This window comes from Nerophis lumbriciformis, linkage group LG15 (genome assembly GCF_033978685.3).
Source record: "Nerophis lumbriciformis linkage group LG15, RoL_Nlum_v2.1, whole genome shotgun sequence".
Taxonomy (NCBI): domain Eukaryota; kingdom Metazoa; phylum Chordata; class Actinopteri; order Syngnathiformes; family Syngnathidae; genus Nerophis; species Nerophis lumbriciformis.
This window is the reverse complement of record NC_084562.2, coordinates 36,373,119-36,400,095: the sequence shown is the minus strand read 5'-3', so window position 1 is coordinate 36,400,095 and position 26,977 is coordinate 36,373,119. Positions and strand designations below refer to the sequence as shown.

General features: G+C 40.6%; 1 protein-coding gene across 10 annotated transcripts in view; it reads left to right on the top strand.

Moving 5' to 3' along the window:
* herc1 (HECT and RLD domain containing E3 ubiquitin protein ligase family member 1) overlaps positions 1 to 26,977 on the top strand; it is a 192,752-nt gene that overhangs the window by 74,725 nt on the left and 91,050 nt on the right. For 9 of the 10 annotated variants that reach the window (XM_061975156.1, XM_061975161.1, XM_061975159.1 and 6 more), the window contains 11 exons: positions 5,761 to 6,103; positions 8,193 to 8,313; positions 8,431 to 8,482; positions 15,022 to 15,293; positions 22,093 to 22,308; positions 22,429 to 22,549; positions 23,179 to 23,416; positions 23,499 to 23,668; positions 23,785 to 23,940; positions 24,017 to 24,123; positions 26,790 to 26,900. In XM_061975156.1, the coding sequence (XP_061831140.1) occupies positions 5,761 to 6,103; positions 8,193 to 8,313; positions 8,431 to 8,482; positions 15,022 to 15,293; positions 22,093 to 22,308; positions 22,429 to 22,549; positions 23,179 to 23,416; positions 23,499 to 23,668; positions 23,785 to 23,940; positions 24,017 to 24,123; positions 26,790 to 26,900 (1,907 nt within the window). The remainder of the gene's footprint in view (positions 1 to 5,760; positions 6,104 to 8,192; positions 8,314 to 8,430; positions 8,483 to 15,021; positions 15,294 to 22,092; positions 22,309 to 22,428; positions 22,550 to 23,178; positions 23,417 to 23,498; positions 23,669 to 23,784; positions 23,941 to 24,016; positions 24,124 to 26,789; positions 26,901 to 26,977) is intronic. The other variant, XM_061975157.1, reaches the window with a different exon arrangement.

The following is a 26,977-nucleotide window of genomic DNA, read 5'->3' as shown; positions in this document are numbered from 1 at the left end:
ATATCCATTCATACAATATATTACTTAAATATGTTTTCATGTAAAAACCCCTAATTTTTAAGACGTGGTGGCTTTTGTTTCGCTGTGGTGCGCCACCATTAATTACATGTAGAGGAAACCCTGCTATCTTTCACAATCAGTGTAGTGGGTGAGAAGAGTAGAGGATTTTCAGGCGATGTGCTGGGAGTGTTAATACCACACAAGGCTGGGCAATCGCTATGGAGACAATGTCGGTTAGTAGCGCAGGGTCACATACAGCACTGGACTTCTAAAGCAACAAAGGCATGCGGAGGAAGCTGAGCCATGGATGGAAGGGACAAGCCGTGGATGAAAACGCAAGCCTCAGCAGGACAAGGATGTTTGCTCAAAGGCAAAGGCTGTGGAAGATGGACTGCTGCTAAATTTTTGGCTTCTAATGGTTGGAAAACAAGGTTATGTCTATCCCTAGCTATAAACCAATGGTAGCAAGTAAAACTCGATGTTTTCATGGATCTAATAAGATTTTTTCAGATTCAATGATAAATCGGTGTTAATGTAATATACGGAATCTGTGGGCGTGAGAGTTGAAAAGCTTGACATATTTTGGGAAAAGCTGTTCCTGAGTCTGCTAGTTTTAGTCCTGAAGCGCCTGCCGGTTGAACGGACCATGGGCAGGGTGTGGGTAATCCTTGAGGATGCTGTGCGCTAGATGTATGCAACGTTTCATCCTAACATCCTCAATGGCTGGAAGTGGAGTCTTTAGGATTGTTTAGACAGTCTTTACCACCCGCTGTAGAGCTTTGCAGAAAGGCACAGTACCAGTACCATTCCTTTACCAGACTGTGACACAGCTGGTCAGGATGGTCTCTCGAGGTGGGGGAAACAATCAATTTTTAGATGCATCGCAATTCGGACATGGATGATTATAGAATCGATTAGTAAATGTCAATAATCAATAATCCATTTATTTGTCGTAAAAAAGTAAGGCAGACAGTTCTAAAATTTGACTGACTGCAGTGGGGCACCTCACCGAGAGATCCGACCAGCTCCTTTAATATAGGGCACTTTTGTTCCAGTTTTGCACACATTTACATTAATTTAATAAATGTGGGAATTAATTTAACTGTTTTTTATTCCAAATAAATATATTTTTTTAAAGTTGCAAGTGATAAACGCTTATTTAGTAAAACCAAAAAACGGAAAACTGCATCCATTTACACAAATTAAAGATGTATAAATAATCAGAATCAGAATCAGAATCAGCTTTATTGTCATTACGCAAGGTAACGAGATTGAGGCCATTCCATACAGTGCGATGTGTGCATGCTAGAAAAACAATGTGCAAATATATAAAAATATAAAAAATGTAGAAGTGCAATGAATATGGTGTGAAATGAATATATACATGAAAAAAAACAAAAAAAAACAGGGTGGTTGGTGGAATGGGTTATTGCACCGAAGAGAAGGCAGTTATGAGGGACAATGGGGCAGTCCGTTCAGGATGGTTATGGCCCTGGGGAAGAAGCTGTTCTTTAGCCTGTTTGTTTTGGTTTTAATGCACCTGTAGCGCTTCCCAGAGGGCAGCAGGTGGAACAGGTCAGAGCCAGGGTGGGTGCTGTCCTTGATGATGGCACTGGCTCTGTTGAGGCAGCGGGAGGTGTAGATGTCCGTCAGAGAGGGGAGAGGGCGGCCGATGATCTTGTGAGCCGTCTTGACCACTCTTTGCAGCCTCTCCCTGTCTGCTGCAGTGCAGCTGCCGTACCATACCGTAATACAGTAGGTCAGCAGGCTCTCGATGGACGAGCGGTAGAAGGTCAGCAGCAGGTCAGGCTTCAGGTTGTACTTCCCGAGGACTCTAAGGAAGTGTAGCCGCTGCTGAGCCTTCTTGATGATTGATGTGGTGTTGACTGTCCAGGAGAAGTCATTAGAGATGTGGACTCCAAGGTACCTGAAGGTGTGGACCCTCTCTACACGCTCGCCGTTGATGTAGAGGGGGGCAGGGTCGGTGCTGCTCCTCCTGAAGTCGACGATGATCTCTCTGGTCTTGCTGGTGTTGAGAGCGAGGTTGTTCTCCGAAGACCAGGCCGTCAGCTTCAGGACCTCCTCTCTGTAGGCAGCCTCGTCACCCCTGGAGATGAGCCCGACCACTGTGGTATCGTCGGCGAACTTGACGGTAAGGTTGTCACTGTGGGCCGGACTGCAGTCATGGGTGTAAAGGCAGTAGAGGAGGGGGCTCAGCACACAGCCCTGTGGGGAGCCGATGCTCAGCGTGCGGGAGGATGAGAGGTGCGGGCCAAGTCTCACATTCTGGGGTCGGTCCGTTAGGAAGTCCCTTATCCAGGCGTTTGTGAGAGGGGGGAGGCCAAGAGTGTCCAGTTTATTGCAGAGTCTGTCCGGGATTATTGTATTGAAGGCAGAGCTATAGTCCACAGAGAGCATCCGGACGTAGCTCTGCTGCTGCTCCAGGTGGTTCAGAGCAGAGTGGAGAGCAACAGTGATGGCGTCCTCTGTGGACCTGTTCGCCCGGTATGCGAACTGGTGGGGGTCGAAGTCTGGAGGGATATGGTCCTTGATGTGCTGGAGAACAAGTCGCTCGAAGCACTTCATGATTACCGGAGTGAGGGCCACTGGTCGGTAATCATTCAGGCTGGTGATGGGAGACTTCTTCGGCACCGGGATTATTGTAGATGACTTCAGGCAGGATGGGATGACTGCCTGAGCCAGGGAGAGGTTGAAGATCCTGGTGAGGGGGGGAGCGAGCTGGTGGGCGCACGTCCTGAGCACCTTTCCAGGTACTCCGTCTGGTCCGGTAGCCTTCCTGGGGTTCACAGCCAGGAGCACTCGTCTGACACTGTGCTCCTGTACAGTGAGTGGAGTGGCGCCGGAGCCCGGTGGGGGCGGGGGCAGGGCTGGAGCAGATGAGTGTCGCTGGGGGGTTTCGAAACGGGCAAAGAAACAGTTAAGCTCCTCTGCCAGTGTCGCACTCTGATCCGCAGTTGTCATATTGCAGCCTCTGAAGTTCGTGATGTCATGAATGCCCCGCCACACCTCCCGTGAGTAATCAATTTGTAATCGCGTCATAGCTCCTAAATAGTAATCGAATCGGGAGGTGCACAAAGATTCCCACCTCTAATAGTGTCTATTGCAGACTGATAGAAGTTCTTGGGTATCTCTTAGGACAGACGGTGCATCATCAGTGACCTCTGGAAAAAGAGGCACTGATAAGCCTTCTTGACCAGGTTGGAGGTGCTGAAGGTCCAGGAGAAGTCCTCGTATATTTGGAACCACAGGAATTTAATTCTTGAGACTTGTTCCATAGCAAACTTGATGTATAACAGACTATATGGTGTCTCTTTTCTTCCTTGAGGTTAAAGATAAGCTTTTTAGTTTTGAGAGTGTTGAGAAGCACGCTATTGTCCTCACACGAAGCAGCTACACACTGTACCTCCAACTTGTAGGCTGTCTAATTGTTGTTATTATTGATGAGGCCAATTACCGTTCTGTTATCTGCGTTCACTGTAGCAATAGCGACGCCATCCAGCAGCAGGGTGGCTCGTAACTCAAATTATGCTTACAACTTCAAGCATAACAAAAAGCCAAGAGACTGCTCTTCTCTCAAAACACTTGAGGGACCACTGTAATAGATTAGTTAACTCATTCTGTACCAAGATGCTGTTTATTCTTCTTTTTGGCTCGCCATTCTTTCAATACAGTTATTGGTATAGGTCTGTTTTATTTTGCCTGTTTGCAAATGTGAGTGGGAATTATTGTTTTTCTTGACATGTGTCAATAGTATCTTTGGCCAGAAGACATATACAGGTAAAAGCCAGTAAATTAGAATATTTTGAAAAACTTGATTTATTTCAGTAATTGCATTCAAAAGGTGTAACTTGTACATTATATTTATTCATTGCACACAGACTGATGCATTCAAATGTTTATTTCATTTAATTTTGATGATTTGAAGTGGCAACAAATGAAAATCCAAAATTCCGTGTGTCACAAAATTAGAATATTACTTAAGGCTAATACAAAAAAGGGATTTTTAGAAATGTTGGCCAACTGAAAAGTATGAAAATGAAAAATATGAGCATGTACAATACTCAATACTTGGTTGGAGCTCCTTTTGCCTCAATTACTGCGTTAATGCGGCGTGGCATGGAGTCGATGAGTTTCTGGCACTGCTCAGGTGTTATGAGAGCCCAGGTTGCTCTGATAGTGGCCTTCAACTCTTCTGCGTTTTTGGGTCTGGCATTCTGCATCTTCCTTTTCACAATACCCCACAGATTTTCTATGGGGCTAAGGTCAGGGGAGTTGGCGGGCCAATTTAGAACAGAAATACCATGGTCCGTAAACCAGGCACGGGTAGATTTTGCGCTGTGTGCAGGCGCCAAGTCCTGTTGGAACTTGAAATCTCCATCTCCATAGAGCAGGTCAGCAGCAGGAAGCATGAAGTGCTCTAAAACTTGCTGGTAGACGGCTGCGTTGACCCTGGATCTCAGGAAACAGAGTGGACCGACACCAGCAGATGACATGGCACACCAAACCATCACTGATGGTGGAAACTTTACACTAGACTTCAGGCAACGTGGATCCTGTGCCTCTCCTGTCTTCCTCCAGACTCTGGGACTTCGATTTCCAAAGGAAATGCAAAATTTGCATGGTTGGGTGATGGTTTGGGGTGCCATGTCATCAGTCTGTGTGCAATGAATAAATATAATGTACAAGTTACACCTTTTGAATGCAATTACTGAAATAAATCAAGTTTTTCAAAATATTCTAATTTACTGGCTTTTACCTGTACACTCATCATGGACAAACATGTTGTATTAATTTGGGGGCCTTTAATGATTTGTTTCAACTGTTATACAGCGTACATCTTCAATCATTTTTAAAAACAGTATTTTTTATTTTCTCTGCTCTACAAAGGGTCAGATGTATGAAAAGCAAAAGTGGCCATTATAGACAGGTGGCCACTATATGCAGGTTGTCATGACGAACTCACATGTTGAACATTATGGAAGAAAGCACAAAACAAATTCTATCATAGCAAGTTTATCCTAAAAAGTCTGGTGGAGTCGGAGCTGCTGCTGCATGCAGCTGGTGAGTGTTGGAGTAGCATACAGCACATCTGCAACACAAATGCACATGATGAAATTTAGTGGTAATCTATCAACATCATGCGTCATTGCTGCAAATTTGCATATTAGTGTACGGAGTATAAAAAACGTTTAGGTTGCTGTTATCGACAGGGTTTATAACATTACTTTTCTCTTGGGTGAACGTTTTTCTGGACGCCCTAGACAGGTGGCCACTAACACAGGTTTGACTGTAATTTGGTAGATAATGCACATATTAGTAATGTTGATGTCATGTGGACATGACAAACAAGTAGTATGTAATTGTCCTGCTCATGTAATGGTTGTCATGCTATAATGTAGATCCGACATGTTTCAGTTTGTTCTGTCTCTTGACTCTACAAACTGGATTTTTGAACATTACACTTGCTCACTGGGTGTTTTTATAAATAACTTGCTCACTACACAGACACATCAGTACTTCTTCACAGTTAACTCTACAAGGCTTCTGGTCCGTCACACAAACACAAACAACAATTTCTATTTTTACACTACACACATGGGGTTAGGTAATTGTTTGATCATACTAAAATGTGCATGCATGTGTAATGTGTTGCAATTCTGACTTTAATGAAGAATTGTGTTGCTGCAGCTTATCGTCTAACCTAGTATTATGTGTGTATGTGCATGTTGCACAACACAGAAATCTTTCAATGTTTCCTCTCAGCACGGGACGTAGCTCGTAGTCGGGACAGAGAGAGGACCACCAACGCAGGCCTAGGTTCTAGCTCAGTGTCCAGAAGCGGAGGAGCAGAAGGCAGTGCAGGTGCAGAAGAGGATGCCAGTCTATCTCTGGAGGGGAGAATGGGGAGTACAGTTCTCCCAGAAGGCCAGGATTTGTACACTGCAGCTTGTAACTCTGTGATCCACCGCTGTGCCCTGCTAATTTTGGGTGTGAGTCCTGTTTTGGGCGAGCTGATCAGGCAAAACCAAGAGGAGGGACAAACTGCTGCTGGAACACACGACTGCTTGAGCTTCATGACCAGGTTAGTCTGCTAGTATAGACTAAAACAGCAACAAAGCATCTATCCACCAGGTATATATATATATATTTATATATATATATATATATATATATATATATATATATATATATATATGTATATATATATGCATTATGGCATCAAATATAACTCAACTCGTTTCTAAACCAGGCACTAAAATATTGTATATACTGTATATATGTATGCAAATGTATTTGCCTATATATATATATATATATAAACCAGGCACTAAAATATTGTATATACTGTATATATGTATGCAAATGTATTTGCCTATATATATATATATATATATATATAAACCAGGCACTAAAATATTGTATATACTGTACATATGTATGCAAATGTATTTGCCTGACATTGTCATAACAGACGTTAGGGAGTAAAACACAATCAAGTAAGCACTGTATGATACTCCGAAGTGCAATGCACACTAACACCTAAGTCACCGAAAATTGCTGACTAATTAGCTGTGTATATGTTTAAAATTGACACAAACGTGTAACAATACATTTGACTTTAGTTACAAAGATCAAATGTGGTTGAAAATCAGTAGAGCCCTAGTGCAGATTGGTGGGGAGGTGACAAGCATCATATAAAGTTACTTCACTTTCATCAGTTCTTTTAATTTCAAAATGTTGTCTTCATCATTCTAGCCACAATTTGAATATGTGATCAGTTTATGAAGCAAAAATGTAAGAAATACATTAAATAACATTAAAGAAGGCAGAGACACTAGCCACTTACATACATAGGTATATAAATCACAATCATTGACATTTTATCTGACAGATTTGCAATGCAACATACTGCATGTCTCATTGACATACTAAATGACCAACTAAATGGATCATTTTGGATTGTATATACTTAGAAACAAAACTATGACCCTATGGATGTTCAATATTGGCCTTAATTGTCGATACCAATATCAATCAGTACCAATGCTGCAGTTTTTCCTTCGAACTATACTGTATGTGGTGACACGTGTTGTAAATTGAACACATTCCTTTGTGTAACATCTTTTACTCTAATATGTATACATTTCCCAAATGAACACTATTTGCAGTATTTGTCTTGTTTTGCACGAAATAATTTACAGAAAAAGTTAGAGATGTCCGATAAATGCGTTAAAATGTAATATCGGAAATGATCGGTATCGATAAATGCGTTAAAATGTAATATCGGAAATTATCGGTATCGTTTTTTTTTTTGTTTTTTTTTATTAAATCAACATAAAAAAACACAAGATACACTTACAATTGGTGCACCAACCCAAAAAACCTCCCTCCCCCATTTACACTCATTCACACTCATTCACACAAAAGGGTTGTTTCTTTCTGTTAATATTGTGGTTCCTACATTATATATCAATATATATTAATACAGTCTGCAAGGGATACAGTCCGTAAGCACACATGATTGTGCGTGCTGCTGGTCCACTAATAGTACTAACCTTTAACAGTTAATTTGACTAATTTTCATTAATTATTAGTTTCTATATAACTGTTTTTATATTGTTTTACTTTCTTTTTTATTCAAGAAAATGTTTTTAATTTATTTATCTTATTTTATTTTATTAATTTTTTTTTAAATTACCTTATCTTCACCATACCTGGTTGTCCAAATTAGGCATAATAATGTGTTATTTCCACGACTGTATATATCGGTTGATATCAGTATCGGTTGATATCGGTAATTAAAGAGTTGGACAATATCGGATATCGGCAAAAAGCCATTATCGGACATCCCTAGAAAAAGTGCCATATTTATTTTTAACATTTTATTTAAACACAATAGTCATGTATGGAGCTCTCAGGTCACTGATTATCGATAGCAACTGTATTTTTGGTCTCTTGTAGCAGATAAATACTTTGGATCAGGCACCAGACTCTCAGAGTTGTCCAATCTATGTTTGTGAGTATGAACAGATTTGCTCAGATGAGAAGCGAAACCTTTTATAAAATAATCTGAACAGTTCAGTTGCAATTGAGTCAATGCTCTGGGAAATCCATGCCGTGAATGAATGAGAATATTCACGGGTAATGTAAAGCTGTTGTTGTGTTTATAGGAGTGAGAGTCTGAGTGCAGAGAGCCGCTCAGTGCAAAGCAGTCCCAGCTACCGGCTAATCAAATCAAGGAGCGAATCAGACCTCTCGCAGCCTGAGTCTGATGAAGAGGGATATAATTTGGTACATCATATTTTGTCACACACATATTTACAAAATATTGACATATGTTTGTGCTTATGCTTAGTCTTTATTGTAAAAAGTACATTTCCTTCATGTTTGCCGTATGAACTCTTTCAGAGTGGAAGGAGAAATGTTGACCTGGATTTGGCGCTCTCTCACAAAAAAAGAGGTAAACTTTTTTTTGTTGTTAATTTTGGTCAATCGTTTCATGCCATCATCGTCTCCTGCTTATGGTCTATCGTATCATGCCATCATTGTCTCTTGCTTATTTATACTGTACCGGTACTTAATATGTAGCCCAGTTTTGCCACATGGTGTCAGATGGTATTCATTTGCAAAAAGCATTGGCATCGGTTTGCTTCATATTAAGCAATTCTTCTCATTAATCTGTGCGAGCTAGTCACTGTCTCTATTATTGGTCTAAAATAACAGTTTGATGCTATGAAAATAAAATTGCAATCATAATGCAGGTTTTTATCATTAAGTATCAAAATTACCTATTTTTCTTTCTTTTTATCCCTGTATGACTAGTTTATTTGCTTCTTTTGGGGCAATTAAGTCCCAAGAACAAGAGGAGCTTCAAGCACGTAAACAATGGCATGTTTCTTCCTCTAGTTAGCTTGACTTCTTCATCTCCCATTCATTTCACATAGTTAGGGACAGGTGCTTATCTAAGTCATGATATAATATTAGGTTCTGTTTAGTCTGCAAATGCATAAACAGCAGTCATGTCAAAAGTACACAAAACCAATTTGATTAAACAGCCAGTTAGTTTGCCCTGAGATAGTGTCCACAGATAAAGGTGATGTACTGATTTATGTAGCATTTATGTCTTTTAGGAATTTAGTTTCAATGACCAACAGTGGTACATTCGAACTTGTTCAAGTCGACCCCTTTTATGTTGACAACTCGTTTAGGTTGACCAACTCATCCAGTCCAGGGACCTCATGTATTAAATGACTTCGATGGTTTTCTTATTCCAAAGACATGCACCTGGGGATAGGTTGATTGGCAACACTAAATTGGCCCTAGTGTGTGAATGTGTGTGTGAATGTTGTCTGTCTATCTGTGTTGGCCCTGCGATAAGGTGGCGACTTGTTCAGGGTGTGATCCGCCTTCCGCCCGAATGCAGCTAAGATAGGCTCCAGCACCCCCCGCGACCCCAAAAGGGACAAGCGGTAGAAAATGGATGGATGGATGGAGGTTTTTCTTATTAAAAAATGGTCTACGTCAAAATCCAGAAAACTTTGTATGCACAATAGAATTTCAGATGTATTCAAGTGTGCGCACTAGAGATGCGCGGTTTGCGGACACAACCGCGGAGTCCGTGGATTATCCGCGGATCGGGCGGATGAAATCAAAAACAATAAGATTTTATCCGCTCGCGGGTCGGGTCGGGCGGATTAATTAGATATTTTTTTTATTTTTTTATTTTTTTTGCGGGTGGCAGTTAAACCAATTCGGAAATATATATACATAGTTAAATGTTGTTACCCACATACGAAAAACGAGCAGGCACCTGCTGCATATGCCACAACAGAAGAAAAAAAAAGAAAAGAGATGGACACTTTTACGGAGCGTAGAAGGGACGCCTCGCCGGGGTCCGGGACCGAGGCCCCTTCCCCCGAGAGGGCCCCACCGGGAGCCGTAGCTGAGGCGATCCGCGAGAAGGGCCCGACGCACGTCCAGGGTCACTACCGCGCCCACCGCACCGACACCCCGCCTCGTCCGCTTTCGCAGTGCGCTCACGAAAGGGGTGGGGCTCACCCTGGTTGATATAGAGAGCAGGACGGTGGCCATGGAATTTCATTTAAGGTTTGTGATAAACCATCAAACTCATTCGTTAAAAGGACTCTATAGTAATATAAAGCAAATTTTTCTGGACATTATCATGCAAGAAAAGTTTATTTTTGGGATCGCGATCACCGCGTAATGATTTTTAAAGGTTGCATTACATTATTAACTGTCCCATGTGATCAGCCAGTGCGATTGGAAGTCCATGCTCAATTATTGCCTCCGTAAATAAAACTTCGGCATTTATCACATCCAAAGAATCTGTTTGGGCGACGAAAAACGTTGAAAGTTTTCCACTTGTATCGCTAGCAACGGCATTAGACTTGTGTTTTTTTGTCCCAACGTGGTCTTTTACATCGCTAATTCCTCCGTGTCCGATCGAAAAATCTTGTCTGCACAAGGTGCAATTCGCGTAGTTTTCACCCTTTTTTTTTATTTTTTATTAATATTAGATATATAACAACGGGCGGATGGCGGGCGGGTGCAGTTCTGATCAAACGTTACATCGGGTGGATGGCGGATGGTTGACGACTTTCTGACGCGGTTGCGGATGAAATAAATTGCCTATCCGCGCATCTCTAGTGCGCACACATTAATCCAAGCACATTTCTTTGGTACAACCCAATGTGGAATTGAACGTATACAAAATTTCTTCTTATTTCTTCATAGAAACATATCTAAAACAACTAAAGATTGTTTTATTTTCAGTACCAAATACAGCATAATATACAAAAGGATGAAACTCTTAGACAATATTTTCAATGGCTCCACTTGTCAGTTCGAAAGAGTGACCTTCTTTAAAAGATAAGTTCGTTATTAGCTATCAAACACCAAATTCCAAAAATAAATGGCTCATCATAGTTAATGATTGTATCCAGCCCACTCCATTTTAACATGTCTAAACATTGTCAAATGATATGAAAACATGTGTTAATCACAAAGATTATCTATTTAACACAAACCACAAACCAATGCATATTTTTACAAAGCCGAACCAGGTTAACAATGCATCTGGAAAGTATTCACAGCGCCTCATGTTTTTTCAACATTTTGTCCAGAAAGGAATTCGTTATATTTTGTCCTCAAAATCCTACACACAACACCACATAATGACTATGTGAATTTTTGTATTTATTTTTTGACTTTTTTGCAAATGTATTAAAAATTAAAAAAAAAAAAGAAATCACATGTACATAAGTATTCGCCGCCTTTGCTAAATACTTTGTTGATGCACCTTTGGCAGCAATTAGTCTCAAGTATTTTTGAAGACAATGCCACAAGCTTGGCACACCTATCTTTGGGCAGTTTCGCCCATTCCTTTTTGCAGCACCTCTCAAGCTCCATCAGGTTGGATGGGAAGCGTCTATTTAACACAAAACACAAACAAACGCATACTTTTACAAAGCCAAAGAAGGTTAACAATGTGTCCAGAAAGTATTCACAGTGCCTAATTTTTTTCCACATTTTCCTTATTCCAGAAAGGAATGCATTTATTTTTGTCCTCAAAATCCTACCCACAATACCCCATAATAACAATGTGAAAGGAATTTTTTTTGTGCAAATTCATTATGAATAAAATAACCTTGTGTACATAAGTATTCACAGCCTCGCTCAAAACTTTGTTGATGCACCTTTGGCAGCAATTACAGCCTCAAGTCTTTTTGAAGACAATGCCACAAGCTTGGCACACCTATCTTTGGGCAGTTACCCCATTCTTTTTTGCAGCACCTCTCAATCTGTATCAGGTTGGATGGGAAGCGTTGGTGCGCTATGGCTGGGCCACTCATGGACATTTACAGATTACTGAAGACATTGCTTTAATATCTTGGCTGTGTGGTCAGGGTCGTGGTCCTGTTGAAAAATGAACCGTCACCCAAGTCTGAGTTCAGAAATGCTCTGAAGCAGGTTTTCATCCAGAATGTCTCTGTACATTGCTGCATTCATCTTTCCCTCTATCCTGACTAGTCTCCCAGTTCCTGCCACTGAGAAACATCCCCACAGCATGATGCTGTTGCCACCATGCTTCACTATAGGGATGGTATTGGCCTGGGGATGAGCGGTGCCTGGTTTGATTCAAACATGACGCCTGGCATTCATGCTAAAGAGTTCAATATTTGTCTCATCAGACGAGAGAATTTTGTTTCTAATGGTCTAAGAGTCTTTCGGATGTTTTTTGGCAAACGTTTTACAAAAAAATGGCTTTTGTCTGGCCACTTTATTATACAGGCCTAAATTGTGGATTGCTGCAGAGATGGTTGTCTTTCTGGAAGGTTCTCCTCTTTCCACAGAGGAATGCTGTAGCTCTGACAGAGTGCCCATCAGGTTGTTGGTCATCGTTCAGTTTAGATTTGTACCTCACGACAATCCTGTCTGAGGTCTACAGAAAATTCCTTCCACTTCATTTGTGCTCTGCCATGCACTGTCAAGTGTGGGACTTTATATACATCGACTTTCCAAATCATGTCCAACCAACTGAATTTACCGCAGGTGGGCTCCAATTAAGCTTTAGAAACATCTCAGGGATGATCAGTTGAAACAGGATGTGCCTGATTTCACTTTTGAGCTTCATGGCAAGGGCTGTGAGTATTTATGTACATGTGATTTCTTCCGTTTGTATTTTTCATAAATTTGGAAACATTTTCCCCAAATGTTTTTACATTGTCATTATAGGTTATTGTGTGAAGATTTTTTGAGGACAAAAATGAATGTATTCCATTTTGGAATGGGCTGTAACATAACAAAATACGGTAAAAGTGAAGCGCTGTGAATACTCTCTGAATGCAGGCTTACTACAAAAATAAGTCTATCCAATGTACAAAAAAAGACACCGATACGGACCACAGCTGAGAAATAGATAATGGCTTGCACTCTAGGGCCATTGTTGGGCCGCTGCTCTATGATTAAGAAACATTCTAATAGACCATATACCTGACTCCACACGAAAAGGAAATAGGAAAAATTATGAAACGACATGAGACTTTTTGAATTTATAAACTTTAAGACACAAAATACCATCACTGGAAAAACTCACAGTCTCACTAAGTATATATTTCTAATTTCTCGTAAAAATATCCAAACAAACTCCAGTGAGACATAAGAACTTGTTTTTAGGCAATAGATCTTCTGAGGGGAAAAAAATACTACTTTTGAGCATCACAACTTCACAATACTAGTAAGTATAGCTAATACGTTTTAATTGCTAATTTCCTATTTCAAGAAATCTTAACTGAGACAATTTTGACTTGTTCTATTGGCAGATATTTTTCTTGTAATGAGCTAAAAAAATCTGCCAATGGAACAAGTCAAAATTGTCTCTGTAAGATTTCTTGGTATAGGAAATTAGCAATTTCAACTTATTATTAGCTATACTAACTAACTAGTATTGTAAAATTTTGTGTCTTGTAACGAACTTGTGTTGTTTAAAGTTAGTATTTTTTTCTCAGAAGATCCATTGCCTAAAAACAAGTTCAATTGTCACACAAGAGTCTTTTCGTGTCGTTCTCGCCAGCTCCAGGTCTTAAATGGCTGTCAAAGTGTACCAACTTGTCGAATTATATCCTCAGCCATCTTTTGTCCAGGTGAGAGGCATGATTTATGATCTACAATAAACTTCCAAGGAGTAGGGAACCAAGGAAACAGCAGACCACTCGATGATGTAAACATAGGGACACACGGTAGTGATCACATCGCCGCTATAAATAGTTTGTCTGTGTTAGCGCTTATAATAACAATATCACTAATACTTGGTTAATATTTAAATCACCTAATGTAGATGGAGTATTGTCGGCGCTCTTTGAATGGTTATTTATTGGATTTTATGGCCGGAATAGAGGACTTCCCACTGGTTCAGCTGTAAGCGGACTTTTGTTCACGTTTATTCACAAGTTACAATGCATTAAAAAATTAAATCCATCCGTCTTCATGTCTTTCATAATTGTGAACGATAGGCAAAATAAAAAAATAAAAAAAGTGAATTTCCCCTTTAACATGTTTGATTGAAATGGAGCAAAGTAAATGCAGTTTGGTTTGGAGAAACTATTGCCCATTGGAAATGTATGTTTGATAAATTGTCCCCCAGGCCCTGGTACAGGCAGAATGGCATTTTGACCATTAATTTCATATTTCAAAAATACTACAGTTGAAAAATGTTAAGTTAAAGTACCAATGATTGTCAAACACACACACTAGGTGTGGCGAAATTATTATCTGCATTTGACCCATCACCCTTGATCACCCCCTGGGAGGTGAGGGGAGCAGTGGGCAGCAATGTTTCAAGGCTGTTCTTGCATGCGATACTTTTTTGTTTTTGTTTTTTTTGTTTTAATGAATCACTGTGGTTGAATCAATCAAACCCAAACAACCATTTAGCGTTCCAGAGCATTGCTACTCCAGAAGGCCTAGTGTTTATTTGTACTGTATTGGCAAACTAGTTTTGCCTAGACAATCCTTCAGAAGTGAATATGCATTTTAACAGCATTATTTGCAACATTTGGGATTATTTGGAAAATCTGTTTTATTTATAGGAACTGTACCAAGTGTAAAACAGTTAAAATGTTATTCTGTAACGTACTTATTTTTTCACATGACAATATACACCATATAACAATATAGACAAAACAAAAAGATTGTGTTACTTTGCACAGAAATGTCTTTCTTGCCTTGTAATATCAAATTGTCTACATTGACACTGGCTTCAGTAGTAGTATGGAAAACTGCACTCATTAAAAAAAAAAAGTCATAATAGCTGATTTGTGCTGCCTTGAACAACTAGAGTTTGTGTGTTTGAACATTTTTCAGTGGAAATGTAATGCTTTGCCCTGAATGTGCTTGTAACAAAATAATGCATCCCTCAAACAAATGATGTTATGGGTTTATCCTCCTAAAACCGTTCTCCTCAACTCATCCCTTTCTCAGGTCTACTTTATAGCTCTCCAGACTCCCTGGCAGAGTCCTGGTTTCGTGCAAAACTAAGTTGTCAACGCAGCTACAGTTTTGCATACTCGTATGAAGAATCAGACCTGAACCTAAACCGCTCTCTTGGTATTCATGCTCTTATTGAGAATATGATCAGCTTCATCAGCGGTGATATTGGCCTAACTCCAGCATTCAAAGAACCAGAAGAAAGCATGTCCACTAGTCCACAGGCCATGATTCTTGCCATGGAACAGCAGCAGAGCAGGGCAGAGGTGAGTTATTGACTTGTTTGTGTTGTGCATGTTACACAGCAGATTCATTTTACAACAATACTGTGTTCCAGAATGGTAAATACAAAAAACAAATTAATTTCAACCCATGGAAGGCTGCAGAAAATGTTTTTTTTCCTCAGTGGCCAACCGCAGTTTACTGCCAATGACAGGGTAATATAATATTATTGACTATTTTATCAATTGATAAAATGTTGAATTTTGATAAATAAATAAATGATAAATGGGTTATACTTGTATAGCGCTTTTCTACCTTCAAGGTACTCAAAGCGCTTTGACAGTATTACCACATTCACCCATTCACACACACATTCACACACTGATGGCGGGAGCTGCCATGCAAGGCGCTAACCAGCAGCCATCAGGAGCAAGGGGTGAAGTGTCTTGCCCAAGGACACAACGGACGTGACTTGGATGGTAGAAGGTGGGGATTGAACCCCAGTAACCAGCAACCTCCGATTGCTGGCACAGCCACTCTACCAACTTCGCCACACACAATCACAATACTGCGATAGGTACCTCACAATTAATCATTTTAAAATGTTTAACTATTTTCAATGCGGTAACAGACAGTTATACGTAGTTTTATTGTTTTAGAGGTTGTATTGTGCTAAATGATTCAAAATAAAATAAATGTTGCCACAATAAACAGTAGGCAATTGTGACCTACCAGTAGCTCGGGGAAAGGTAAAAGGATATTTGCTTCAACTTGTAGTATTTTTATAATTGTTCAATTCAGACATTGTTGTTAAATGAGGGTGAATAAACACGATGTCTATTCTGGTTCACAACTTTTAATCAACTGACGCACAGAGGTAAAACCGGAAACACTCGATCCCCTCTTCCCGCTCACAAACACTGCGCATGCGTTAACCCAGTATATGGAGAAACATGTTAACAATCTCCCTATCTTTTATAAAAAAAAAAAAAATTAAATAGCAATAAGCGGTAGAAAATGGATGGACGGATGGATGTTTCTTGAGAACAAATACATGTCTTTTTAAACAACAGAAACAATAAAATCAACTTAGGTAAGAACCCATTTTCCTTCACTCAATGCTTTCAAAAGCATCAAGGGTGATGCCCCCTTTTTCGCAAGACAGTCAGCCAGTTGAGCTTTTGTTGCTGGCCAAAACACTTGTTGTATTTTTCTGTTGTGAATTAGTTCTTTGATGCCACTTATATCCAACCGAAGCCTTTTCTCTGTGACCTGTTTTGTTGATCGAAGAGCATCATAGAGGGAATGATTATCAGTCACACAAACTAACGCTGGAGCATTTAGACCAGCGGTGCCAGTAGTGAGCTCAGAATAAAGGGTGGCAAGAAACACAGCGTTGTCTATTCTATCCGACATGGCAAGAATCTCTCGAGCAAGGGTGCTTCGCACCACTCGTCGAATCCTCTTGGACTGCCAGTAAAGGGGGGGAGAATGTACCTCCTTTTCCCATTAGGGTGATCAACATGCCCCCTTGTGTACCTCCATCAGGAAGATTTCCTAATGAAGCATCGCTGAATACAGTTAGGTTTAAAGCATAATTTCCCAAATGTTGAAATTTCAAAGTCACTTTTTCAGCTTTCAGTTTACAAACCAACTTATTAGCATTGTGAATTGATTGCACAGTCACATTCTTTAGATTAGATGTCAGACTACAAGAATCAAACATTACATCAGGTCTTGTCTGTTTTGCAACCCAGAGTATCTGTCCTATTTTTGATCTGAGTTTTTCTTGTTCTGTTTCATTAAGAGGAGCATCTCTTTCTAGAGCACGGACTGGCTGTAAGTGAATGGGGTGCAGACTTTCAATGTAAATGTGCTGATGCAACTGTACAGAATCATTAACAGTTTCAATATCCATTCCCAAATAGCGGAAATTGTCATGTTCCTCACGTCCCACTTGGAACCCAGACTTCAGTTTAGGGATCACATTTTCTGAAAAGTTTGATGAGCCTGCCCACAGAAAATCATCTATATATATATACCCGTCACTGTGTTTTCATCATCCAGCCAATAAAATACTGCTGGGTCTACCTGTGACACTTTACCACCTGTGCTCAGCATGATTTCCTTCACCTTGTTGTACCAATAGAGAGATGCATCAGCAAGGCCATACACACACTTCTTCAGTTTCCAAAGAACCCCCATACAGTCAGCGTCTGGGGGAGGATTGACATAAATGTCTCTCAACAACTCCATACCCTGTAAAAAGGCAGACTTGATGTCCATAGAATGGACTTTCCAATGATTTTGACAAATTACACTGAGCACTAGCCTTAGCGATTCAGAAGCACATGTTGGTGAATCTTTTTGTAGATTTTTTAAATTAAGTTCTTCAAAACCCCTTGCTACAAGTCTGGCCTTGGGTACAATACCAGTGTCACTTTCTTTGAGACTACAGACCCACCTAGTGGAGATACACTTTTGGCCTGTATTTTCAGTCTCTTCAAAAACATTATTGTTTTTCCAGCTTTCTATCGCTGCCTGTTTGGCTGCATCAAATTATGTCTTTTGTTATGAGTACATCAGCCTCCTTGACAGCTGACTCAGTGTTAAGATGTTGTACACATGACATGTCAACTGCCTCTTTTAGTCCAGTACTGCCATCAGGCTCAATATGCTGCACATTATACCAGTTTTTATAAGTTCCCGTGGCTTTACCTGCTCTACTGAGTACTTTAGCCTTACATGTTACACTTGTATCTCTTTCCATGAAAGTTACAATCTGTCCTGTTTTCAGCTTCACATTAGAAGCAGGGACAGGATTATCACAGGCACTGTGATTCATTTGAGGTGCATCAGTTTGAATGACACCTTCACTCGTGTTTCCCTCTCCATCACTGTCATGTTCATTTTCACCGGCTGTGTTTTGTTCATTATCTGAGCTACATGATGCTCTGTGTAAAACATCTGTGTCACTATCAACGGTTATGTTCTCTTCATGTTTTCCACATCCTGTTTCAGTGTGAACATTACTTTGTGTAATTTTCCTGTCATTAATCTGTGTGTGCACCTTATTAAGTCGTGAGGGATGAACTCTAACTAGAATACTTCCATGTCTTACAAACACAACGGTTCACCACTCCTGGTCCCTTCCACTCTGCACTATCTCCTCGTTTATAGTAAACCTTTTCTCCTGTCTCATATTTTTCATCCGTGTATCTAAGCTGTTTTCTTAATGCCCTTCTTATTCTCTCTGAACATTCAACTTCAGTGAAAGCCTTCCTTGAGGCATGCAAAGCTGATATGTGGTCTCCTACTCTTGTGCTCACCGTAGTGCCCTCTAGTGCAGGCAGATTATTTAATATTTACCAATACATTGGGAAGGTTAGGATTTTGACCAAATACCAGTTGATGTGGACTATAGCCATGTACACTGTGCATGCAGTTCTTAGCCATTAAGGCCCAGTCCAAGGCGGTGCACCAGTCACAATCATCCACTATTTGTTGCAAAATAGTGAGACAGTCCCTGTCTTTGTTCCCTGAACTTTGAATTATCTTATGCAGGCGATCTGCTGATGCATGGCCAAATTGTTTGAGAAGGACCTTGTTCTTCTCGATTGTGGACATATTTTCTGTTACGATCAGGATTTCATCTTCAGCAAATAAATCTTGAATTTGACATTCCATGTCATCATTGTCTCTTATGTCAACACAATAGTGTCCTGAGCTGGTAAACTGAAGAGGTATCTGCTGCTTAAACATCACTGCCCTGTCGTTTTCCCTGTCTAATGTAGTTCCTGCCTTTTTTAATGATGTTTTACTCAGCAGGAGTGGAATATCGACTTTGACAACTTCTGTCTCAATGTTACACTTTGTCCATCCTATTTTAGCAGGTAGACTCACTTTTCTGGTCGATGAATCACATTTCCATCTCCAAAACGAAACTGTCTGTTGCTAGACCTTTCTGTACTTCTGAGCTTATTTACCTGCTTTTCATTGAGATTATCTACATAACTTTCAAGCCACTTTTCTCCACACGCTGTGCGAGTGCAGGCGGTGTCTATGATTGCTGAGCCTGCAGCTTCAGTCATAAAAATCTCAGCTTTAGACTGGGGATCATTTGTTAACAGCGGGATATTAACTTCATCCAAATTGTCATTTTCAGTCAATTTTACTTGTTCGTGCTTCTTGTGCGGACAGTCCTTCGCCCAGTGGCATGTGCTTTGACACACGGCACAACGTGATTGTTTACCGTACCTATCCAGTGGGTTTGTACCAGGTAGCAGCGTCACCTATCTTTGTTGTCCACGTTAAAACGGTGCGTTCCGTCTTCCTCTCCATTGTGGCTGTTCTGTGAGGAAAGCTGCGTCCTGGTTTGACGAGCCCGTTGTTTTACCTCCAAATATCTGTTTGAGAGCTGACTTCATTGACGAGAAGCTTAGCACCGTGTTAGCCGTCAGTGCTAGCTGCCTGTCTTTCTCATCGAGGCAGAATGTGTCAAGAAGTTTAAAGGCCAACACCGCATCAGGGATTGTCATATTGTACCTTTTCATCCGGTTGTAGCGCTGTTCAAAGTCAATAATATAGTCCACCATTGAAACAGAACTACTTTTGGTGATGCGGTCGAAGTACGTGTACGCTTCGTATGCGCGATCCTTTTCCTCTATCAGGAAAACGTCATCCAGTTTTGCAAATAATGCCGTCATACCGTTGTCATTGTCCAACTCCTCCGCAGATATCTCCATTGCGATTTCTCTGGCTCTTCCTTCAAGTCCCAAAGCCACAGCAAGTGCTTGCTTTTTCTTATCTAGTTCTGTAACCCGCGTCCAAATGTTAACTTCATTTTTCCAGCACTTGTATGGCCTGGACTCGTCAAACCTCGGCGGTATTTTATAGTTTGCAGCCATCCTCAACCATCCTCTGCTACCAATGTTAAATGAGGGTGAATAAACACGACGTATATTCCGGTCCACAACCTTTAATCATCTGACGCACAGAGGTAAAACCGGAAACACTCGATCCTCTCTTCCCGCCCACAAACACTGCGCATGCGTTAAACCAGTATATGGAGAAACATGTTAACAATTATCGTTGTCAAATTACCACAAAATGGCATGAACACAATAATCGTACTGTTTAAGTGGAAATATGCTTTGTGCTAATATCCTGAAAGATAACATTTTGGCCCAACAAGTAAAAACTGATATTGGCCTGAGTAAATCTAACTCCAAATAATGTCCCAATAAATGTCCCCAGTTTTGAGCAGGTCAACACAAAATAATTGTACGGAAAGAACAGTATTTTCTGAGCCTTCACATGTAAAGCTAAACATTTTGATAGGGAAAAATTGATATCAGATATGGCATTTCTGTAAAATGGTCGATATAAGCTCAGATACAAGCAGTTTTACAGCGCATTTGTTTAAATGCAAGGCTGGACAACCAGTCAACATCTAAATGTCCTCTAATAAGCACACAAAGGTTGGTCCTTTCTTGTGTTTTAGTTAAGTCATTTACAAAAGGTAAACATGGTAGGCTACTAGGAGCTAGCAGCTACACAACAGCTAAGCACACAATAGCACACAACCTAGACACACGTGTCCTAATTGAACAATATTGCAGTCTAAACACCACATTTGTCAATACAAACAAGTATCAAATATTTAAAGTTGCATATTACTTAAAGATACAAAGTCTCCAAGGAAGAAACATAGTGGAACATATCCAGTAACAGACGGGTTCGCATCATTCAACTTACTGTGTCATGATCTTAAATTAATGAATTATGGCCACTCAGTGGTGCCCCCCCAAAAAATACCACTCAACTTCAATCCGTCATTAGGTTACTGTATTTTATACCTACCGATTTTTCTCTAAATTTGACTTGTTCAAGCCTTTTCAAACATTCAACATTACAAAATAATTAAAGTATGTACTATGCTGGTGTCATATTGGATTAATATAAGTATTGGCCAATATTAAAGGCCCTAATATTGGTACTGTATCGGAAGTGAAAAATGTATATCGGGCACCCCTACATTATAACAGAGTAATTTTGTCCTACTTCCCATGAGGAGAGAACATACTCCTTTATGTTCTCTTCCATGTACTACAATTGGGTATACTTGGTTATGCCCTACTACAATTGGGTATACTTGGTTATGCCCTACTACAATTGGGTATACTTGGTTATGCCCAAGCATGTGCATGTTTGCAACAGAGGTGCATTAGAAACTGACTGTCATGGGATTGCTGCACATCAGCTCTTGATGATGACTGCATCTTTATTTGATAGAAATAAATACAAAGATAGTCAACACGTTCATAACCCATTGCACACTCACTACCTCACGAGTCCATTCGATCATGTGATAAAGTAATAAGTGCCATTTAATTATTGCAAAATAATCAATCAATTTCATTTAGATCATATTCAATATTATTGAGTACAATCAACAATCACATCTGCACTGAAATAGATAAAAGTCTAAAAGGAGTAAGAAGATCCTATCCCTGTCCCATAAGGAGTATCTGGTAGAAATATCGAGACACTTTGCTTCACTATTTCTTTCGTTCAATAGTTATGTTACTGTTTAAAATGTTAACATAGACACATACTGAAGAACATGTAATTATAAGTGTCTATTTGTTTGTCTTGTAATGGTTGGCAAAGTTATACTAGCAAAAAAAAAAGTAATCAACCCAGTTAAAATCAATACCACATTCAGTAGAATTAAGATGTTAGTTTCTTCTCAAACAATACATGCTTATAGTATATAGTTCAGTGAGTATAATATAAACTCCTAATGTCTGCACTTGGCTAATGCAATGTTTGTGTCTCCAGCTGAGGTTAGAAGCCCTGCATCAAATTGTGGTGTTAATTGCTGGTATGGAAGAGAAAGGCGGCCAGCCGGAGAATACAGATCGTCCTTGCGGTACCTTCCAGTCCTCTTCCCTACTCACCTCTGTCCGGCTGCAGTTCCTGGCTGGTTGTTTTGGCTTGGCCACTGTTGGCAATGGTGGTCAGAAAAGAGAGAGTGTGCAGCTGCACCATTATCAGGTTAGCGACTTTGCAATGTAAAAGTGGAATTTGAAAAATGATCCAAACCCAATACTGTATGTATTTAGTGGGATTTATAGTTAAAGCTGATGTATTTTACCCTGTTTGATTTCTTTACAGGATGGTGTCAAAGTAGCTAAGAGAAGCCTCCAATTGGAAATCCAGACAGCAGTTCATAAAATATACGAGCAACTATCTGTAACACTGGAAAGAGCATTGCAGGCGAACAAACACCACATAGGTAAGATCTAAAAAAAAAAAAAATACAGGTTGTCCTGAGTTTATGGTGTTCCGAGAAATAATGTTTCATTGCTCCCCTAAATTTATTAAAATTGTAATTCCGGTGAGGTAAAAAGAGATCAGCTCAAGAACTTATTGCAGCCCGCGCTGTAGAAGGACACAGTAGCCTAAGTGCACCAGCGGCTGTGTGTGCATGAGGCAGCCGACTACTGCTGCACTGTGTGTCCGTCGAGTGAGACTGCTACGCTGAGGAAAAATACAAAAAACATTGTTTTTAGTTTACTTTTTACTCATCATTATGTTATCCAAGCGGCAGTGTGCCAAAGAAAACAAAAGTCTACACCTTGGAAGTGAAAATGAACATCATAAAAAGCTTTGAAAATAAATGGGTAACACCACAGAGGGCCACCTGCTTTAAACCCAGATCAAAATGACCTGATGATTGTTTATACAGCTTTATTATCATGTTAAAATGATGTTAAACTATTTAGATATTTGACATTCAGTGACTTTAATTCAAATACAACTTGATGAAATGTGTGAGTGAGTGATTCGATGCTTATCTGCATGCAAAGTAATTTTCCAGTAGCAATCCTTAACAGCTTGCTCTTTTGGTTTTGTTCAAATCAGAAGCCCAGCAACGCCTTCTGCTGGTGACTGTATTTGCTCTGAGTGTGCGTTACCAGCCTGTAGACGTTTCCCTGGCCATCTCCAGTGGGTTACTCAATGTGCTGTCCCAGCTGTGTGGTACAGAGACCATGCTGGGACAGCCCCTCCAGCTTCTACACAAACCAGGAGTATCCCAGCTTAGCACTGCTCTCAAAGTGGCCTCCACACGGCTGCTGCAGATACTAGCCATCAGTACTGGGTAATTGGTGTCTTGCAGAAGCAATACGGTAGGCATGAAAACTAAACATTTTTTCAAACATTGGCTCTACTTAATGTTACAGGACATATGCAGACAAATTAGGTCCAAAGATTGTCCAGTCATTGCTGGACCTCCTCTGCAGCCAACTGAAGAACCTTCTGGCCCAGGCAGGAGTTAGCATCTTGTTTTCTGAAAAGCACCAAGACAGCAAACAAGAGGACTCTGCTGACTCTGAGAAGAAAGACTTCAGAGGTAACTAAATAAACTTGGTCTCATTCCCTTATAAAGAAATAATAATATACCGGTAATTGGTTTTGGTTTGGCGTGTGATTTTTCCAAAGTAATTTTATTGTTGCTTTTTTTTTTAGCTTTACTACGCAATCAACATACCGCTGAGCTACATTTGGGAGATTTTCTAGTCTTCTTAAGGAGAGTGGTGTCATCCAAAGCCATCCAGTCCAAGATGGCCTCCCCCAAATGGACTGAAGTGTTACTCAATATTGCTGCACAGAAATGCTGCTCAGGTATGACGATGTTTTTACTGAAAATATGTAATCAGATAAAAGCTGTATAGGTCTCTCACTCATATTATCAATTTAGGGGTCCCTCTGGTGGGGAACCTGAGAACTCGACTTCTTGCGCTTCATGTTTTGGAGGCTGTCCTACCGGCGTGTGAGGCCAATATGGAAGACGACCAAATGACACAGGTATACCTTTATCTTTCCATGTTAATGTAAAAGACCAAATTTCGTAAACTCCAAACAAGTATAGCCCAATGCATCCGGAGCTCAATACATCCGTCAGTTTAGTCATCAGACAAAACATTTGTTTGGAGGACTAATTTTTCGAGCTTGAACACTAAATACTTTCTTTCCCACAGAACAGCACTCCATCTGTGTCACTGGTTTGCTTGGGGGAGTTCAATGTTCATTGTCTAATTTGCATAATTGATAAATGCAAAATACTTACCGTATTTTCCGCACCATAAGGCGCCCTGGGTTAAAAGCCGCGCCTTCAATGAACGGCATATTTCAAAACTTTGTCCACCTATAAGCCGCCCGGTGTTGTAAGCCGCATCTAACTGCGCTAAAGGAATGTCAAAAAAACAGTCAGATAGGGCAGTCAAACTTTAATAATATATTAAAAACCAGCGTTCTAACAACTCTGTTCACTCCCAAAATGTACGCAAATGTGCAATCACAAACATACGTATATCAACATGGACAGAGCTGCGTGAAAAAAGCCACCCGGCCTCTTCGCGTAAACTTAAACTTACCTTAACCACTCGCTCATCTTTTCTTCATCCATCCCTTCGAGTTAGCTTTTATGATGACGCCGGCTGGAAAGGTCTCTTTTGGCAAGGTCTTCCTTTTGAATATCACCATGGGTGGAAGTTTCATTAGCATGGCAAGCTAGAACCACAGTGAAGGATGACTTCTCATTCCCTGTGGTGCGAATATTCACCGTACGTGCTCCCGTTCCACAGTGCGGTTCACAGGAATATCAGTTGCTGTGAAATACGGTAGTAATCCGTGTGCGGATGGAGAGATTGCGTCTTTTCATGAACCGGATCCTTGTCGCTTTGTAGGAGCCATTTTGTGGTCTTTACAGATGTAAACACACAAAGGAAATGAAATGTACGGTGATATCCGCGCGCTTTTTCTTCTTCTACGCGGGCGGGTGGTTGCTTACAGTAGAAGAAGAAGCGCTTCCTGTTCTATGGGGGCGGGTGCTTACCTTGGCGGTTGCTTGCGTAGAAGAAGAAGCGCTTCCTGTTCTACCGAGAAAAAAGATGGCGGCTGTTTACCGAAGTTGCGAGACCTAAACTTTATGAAAATGAATCTTAATATTTATCCATATATAAAGCGCACCGGGTTAAAAGGCGCACTGTCAGCTTTTGAGTAAATTTGTGGTTTTTAGGTGCGGCTAATAGTGCGGAAAATACGGTAACTATCTGAAATACCCATGTACAATACTCCTTATATCCTCTTATATGTATATAAAGTGAATATCAATGTAAACAATGGCAGCAAATATACCACATATAATGAGTGTCAATTTAAATATATTCTGAAATTAGTGTGCGCAGATTAGACGTAATAGCTAATTGGATTAGCAGTTAGTTTCTATTTACAATATAACGCAGCTGTCATTGCAACTATGATATCAGAAAAACCTGGAGTGTCATCTCCAGGTTGGGGAGGAGATCTTGCCCCATAGAGGTGTTCAAATACCTTGGAGTCTTGTTCATGAAGGGTGGCTCATAAAATCGACAGGCGGATCAATGCGGCGTCGGGATGCGGACCTTGTATAGTTCGTCATGGTGAAGGAGCAGAGATGGAAGGCAAAGCTCCCAATTTACCGGTCGATCTACGTTCCTATCCTCACTTATGGTCAAGAGCTTTGGGTCGTTACCGAAAGGACAATATCATGGGTACAAGCGACCAAAATGAGCTTACTCCTGTGGGTGGTGGGTCTCTCCCTCAGAGATAGGATGAGAAGCTCTGCCATTCGGGAGCAGCTCCGAGCAAAGTCGCTGTTCCTCCAAATCAAGAGGACCCAGATGAGATGGTTTGGGCATCTGGTCAGGATGCCCCCTAGGCGCCTCCCTGGGGAGGTGATTAGGGTAGTTCCGACTGGTAGGAGGCCACGGGAAGACCAGGACATGTTGGGGGTCTGTGTCTCCGAGCTGTCCTGGGAACACCTCAGGATACCCCTGGGAGGAGCTAGACGAAGTGGCTGGGGAGAGGAAAGTCTGGGCTTTTCTGCTTAGGCTGCTGCTGTGTGCCTCCGTGCACAAGTTAAAATTTTACAACAGCACTGGTGTTACACAACACAATGGTCAGCATGTATTTTTCACATTGATAATTAAATAACACCATAACACTGATCTGCAATTGCCACCACAGCATACCATAAAATCAGAATCAGTGCAATAGTTAAATGAAATGTTTTGTATGACTTACCTCTGAGACAATTTCAGACACATTTGATGTGCCCAGGTGATTACACTGCTCAGAGTAGCAAGTAGGTAGCAAGTACTTTCAGAGCAACAGTGGCATTTACATTTCCATACCTTTGTCTAATTATCCACTTCCTCGTCATCAGTGTAGACCCCATGAAAGAAACAAGTAACCATTTCGCGAAGATGGTGGGAATCGTAGTGTTTCACAGAAATTTCATTGGAAACAAAAAAAGTGGCAGTGCACGCAACTACAGAAGCTCTGATGACTGGGTACATTTCACAGACATTCAATACGCAGTCGCCTCTGCTCACAATATGCCCGATTCTGTGAGCACCTTTCGCTGCAGTCTTTAAGAAAAAAACAATCTGGCTGAAATTTGATGAGATCTAGTTTTTTTTGTCTTCCAGGTTGTTGAGCGACTATTCTCCTTGCTGTCTGACTGCATGTGGGAAGCTCCCATTGCTCAAGCTAAGCACTCAGTCCAGATGAAAGAAAAAGTACATGAACTCAAACTACAGGTTAGAAACCAAGGACTTGTATCTCCCTAAACTGTATCCTAATAGTATACAATTGTTTGATGGACTAACAGTTTTTA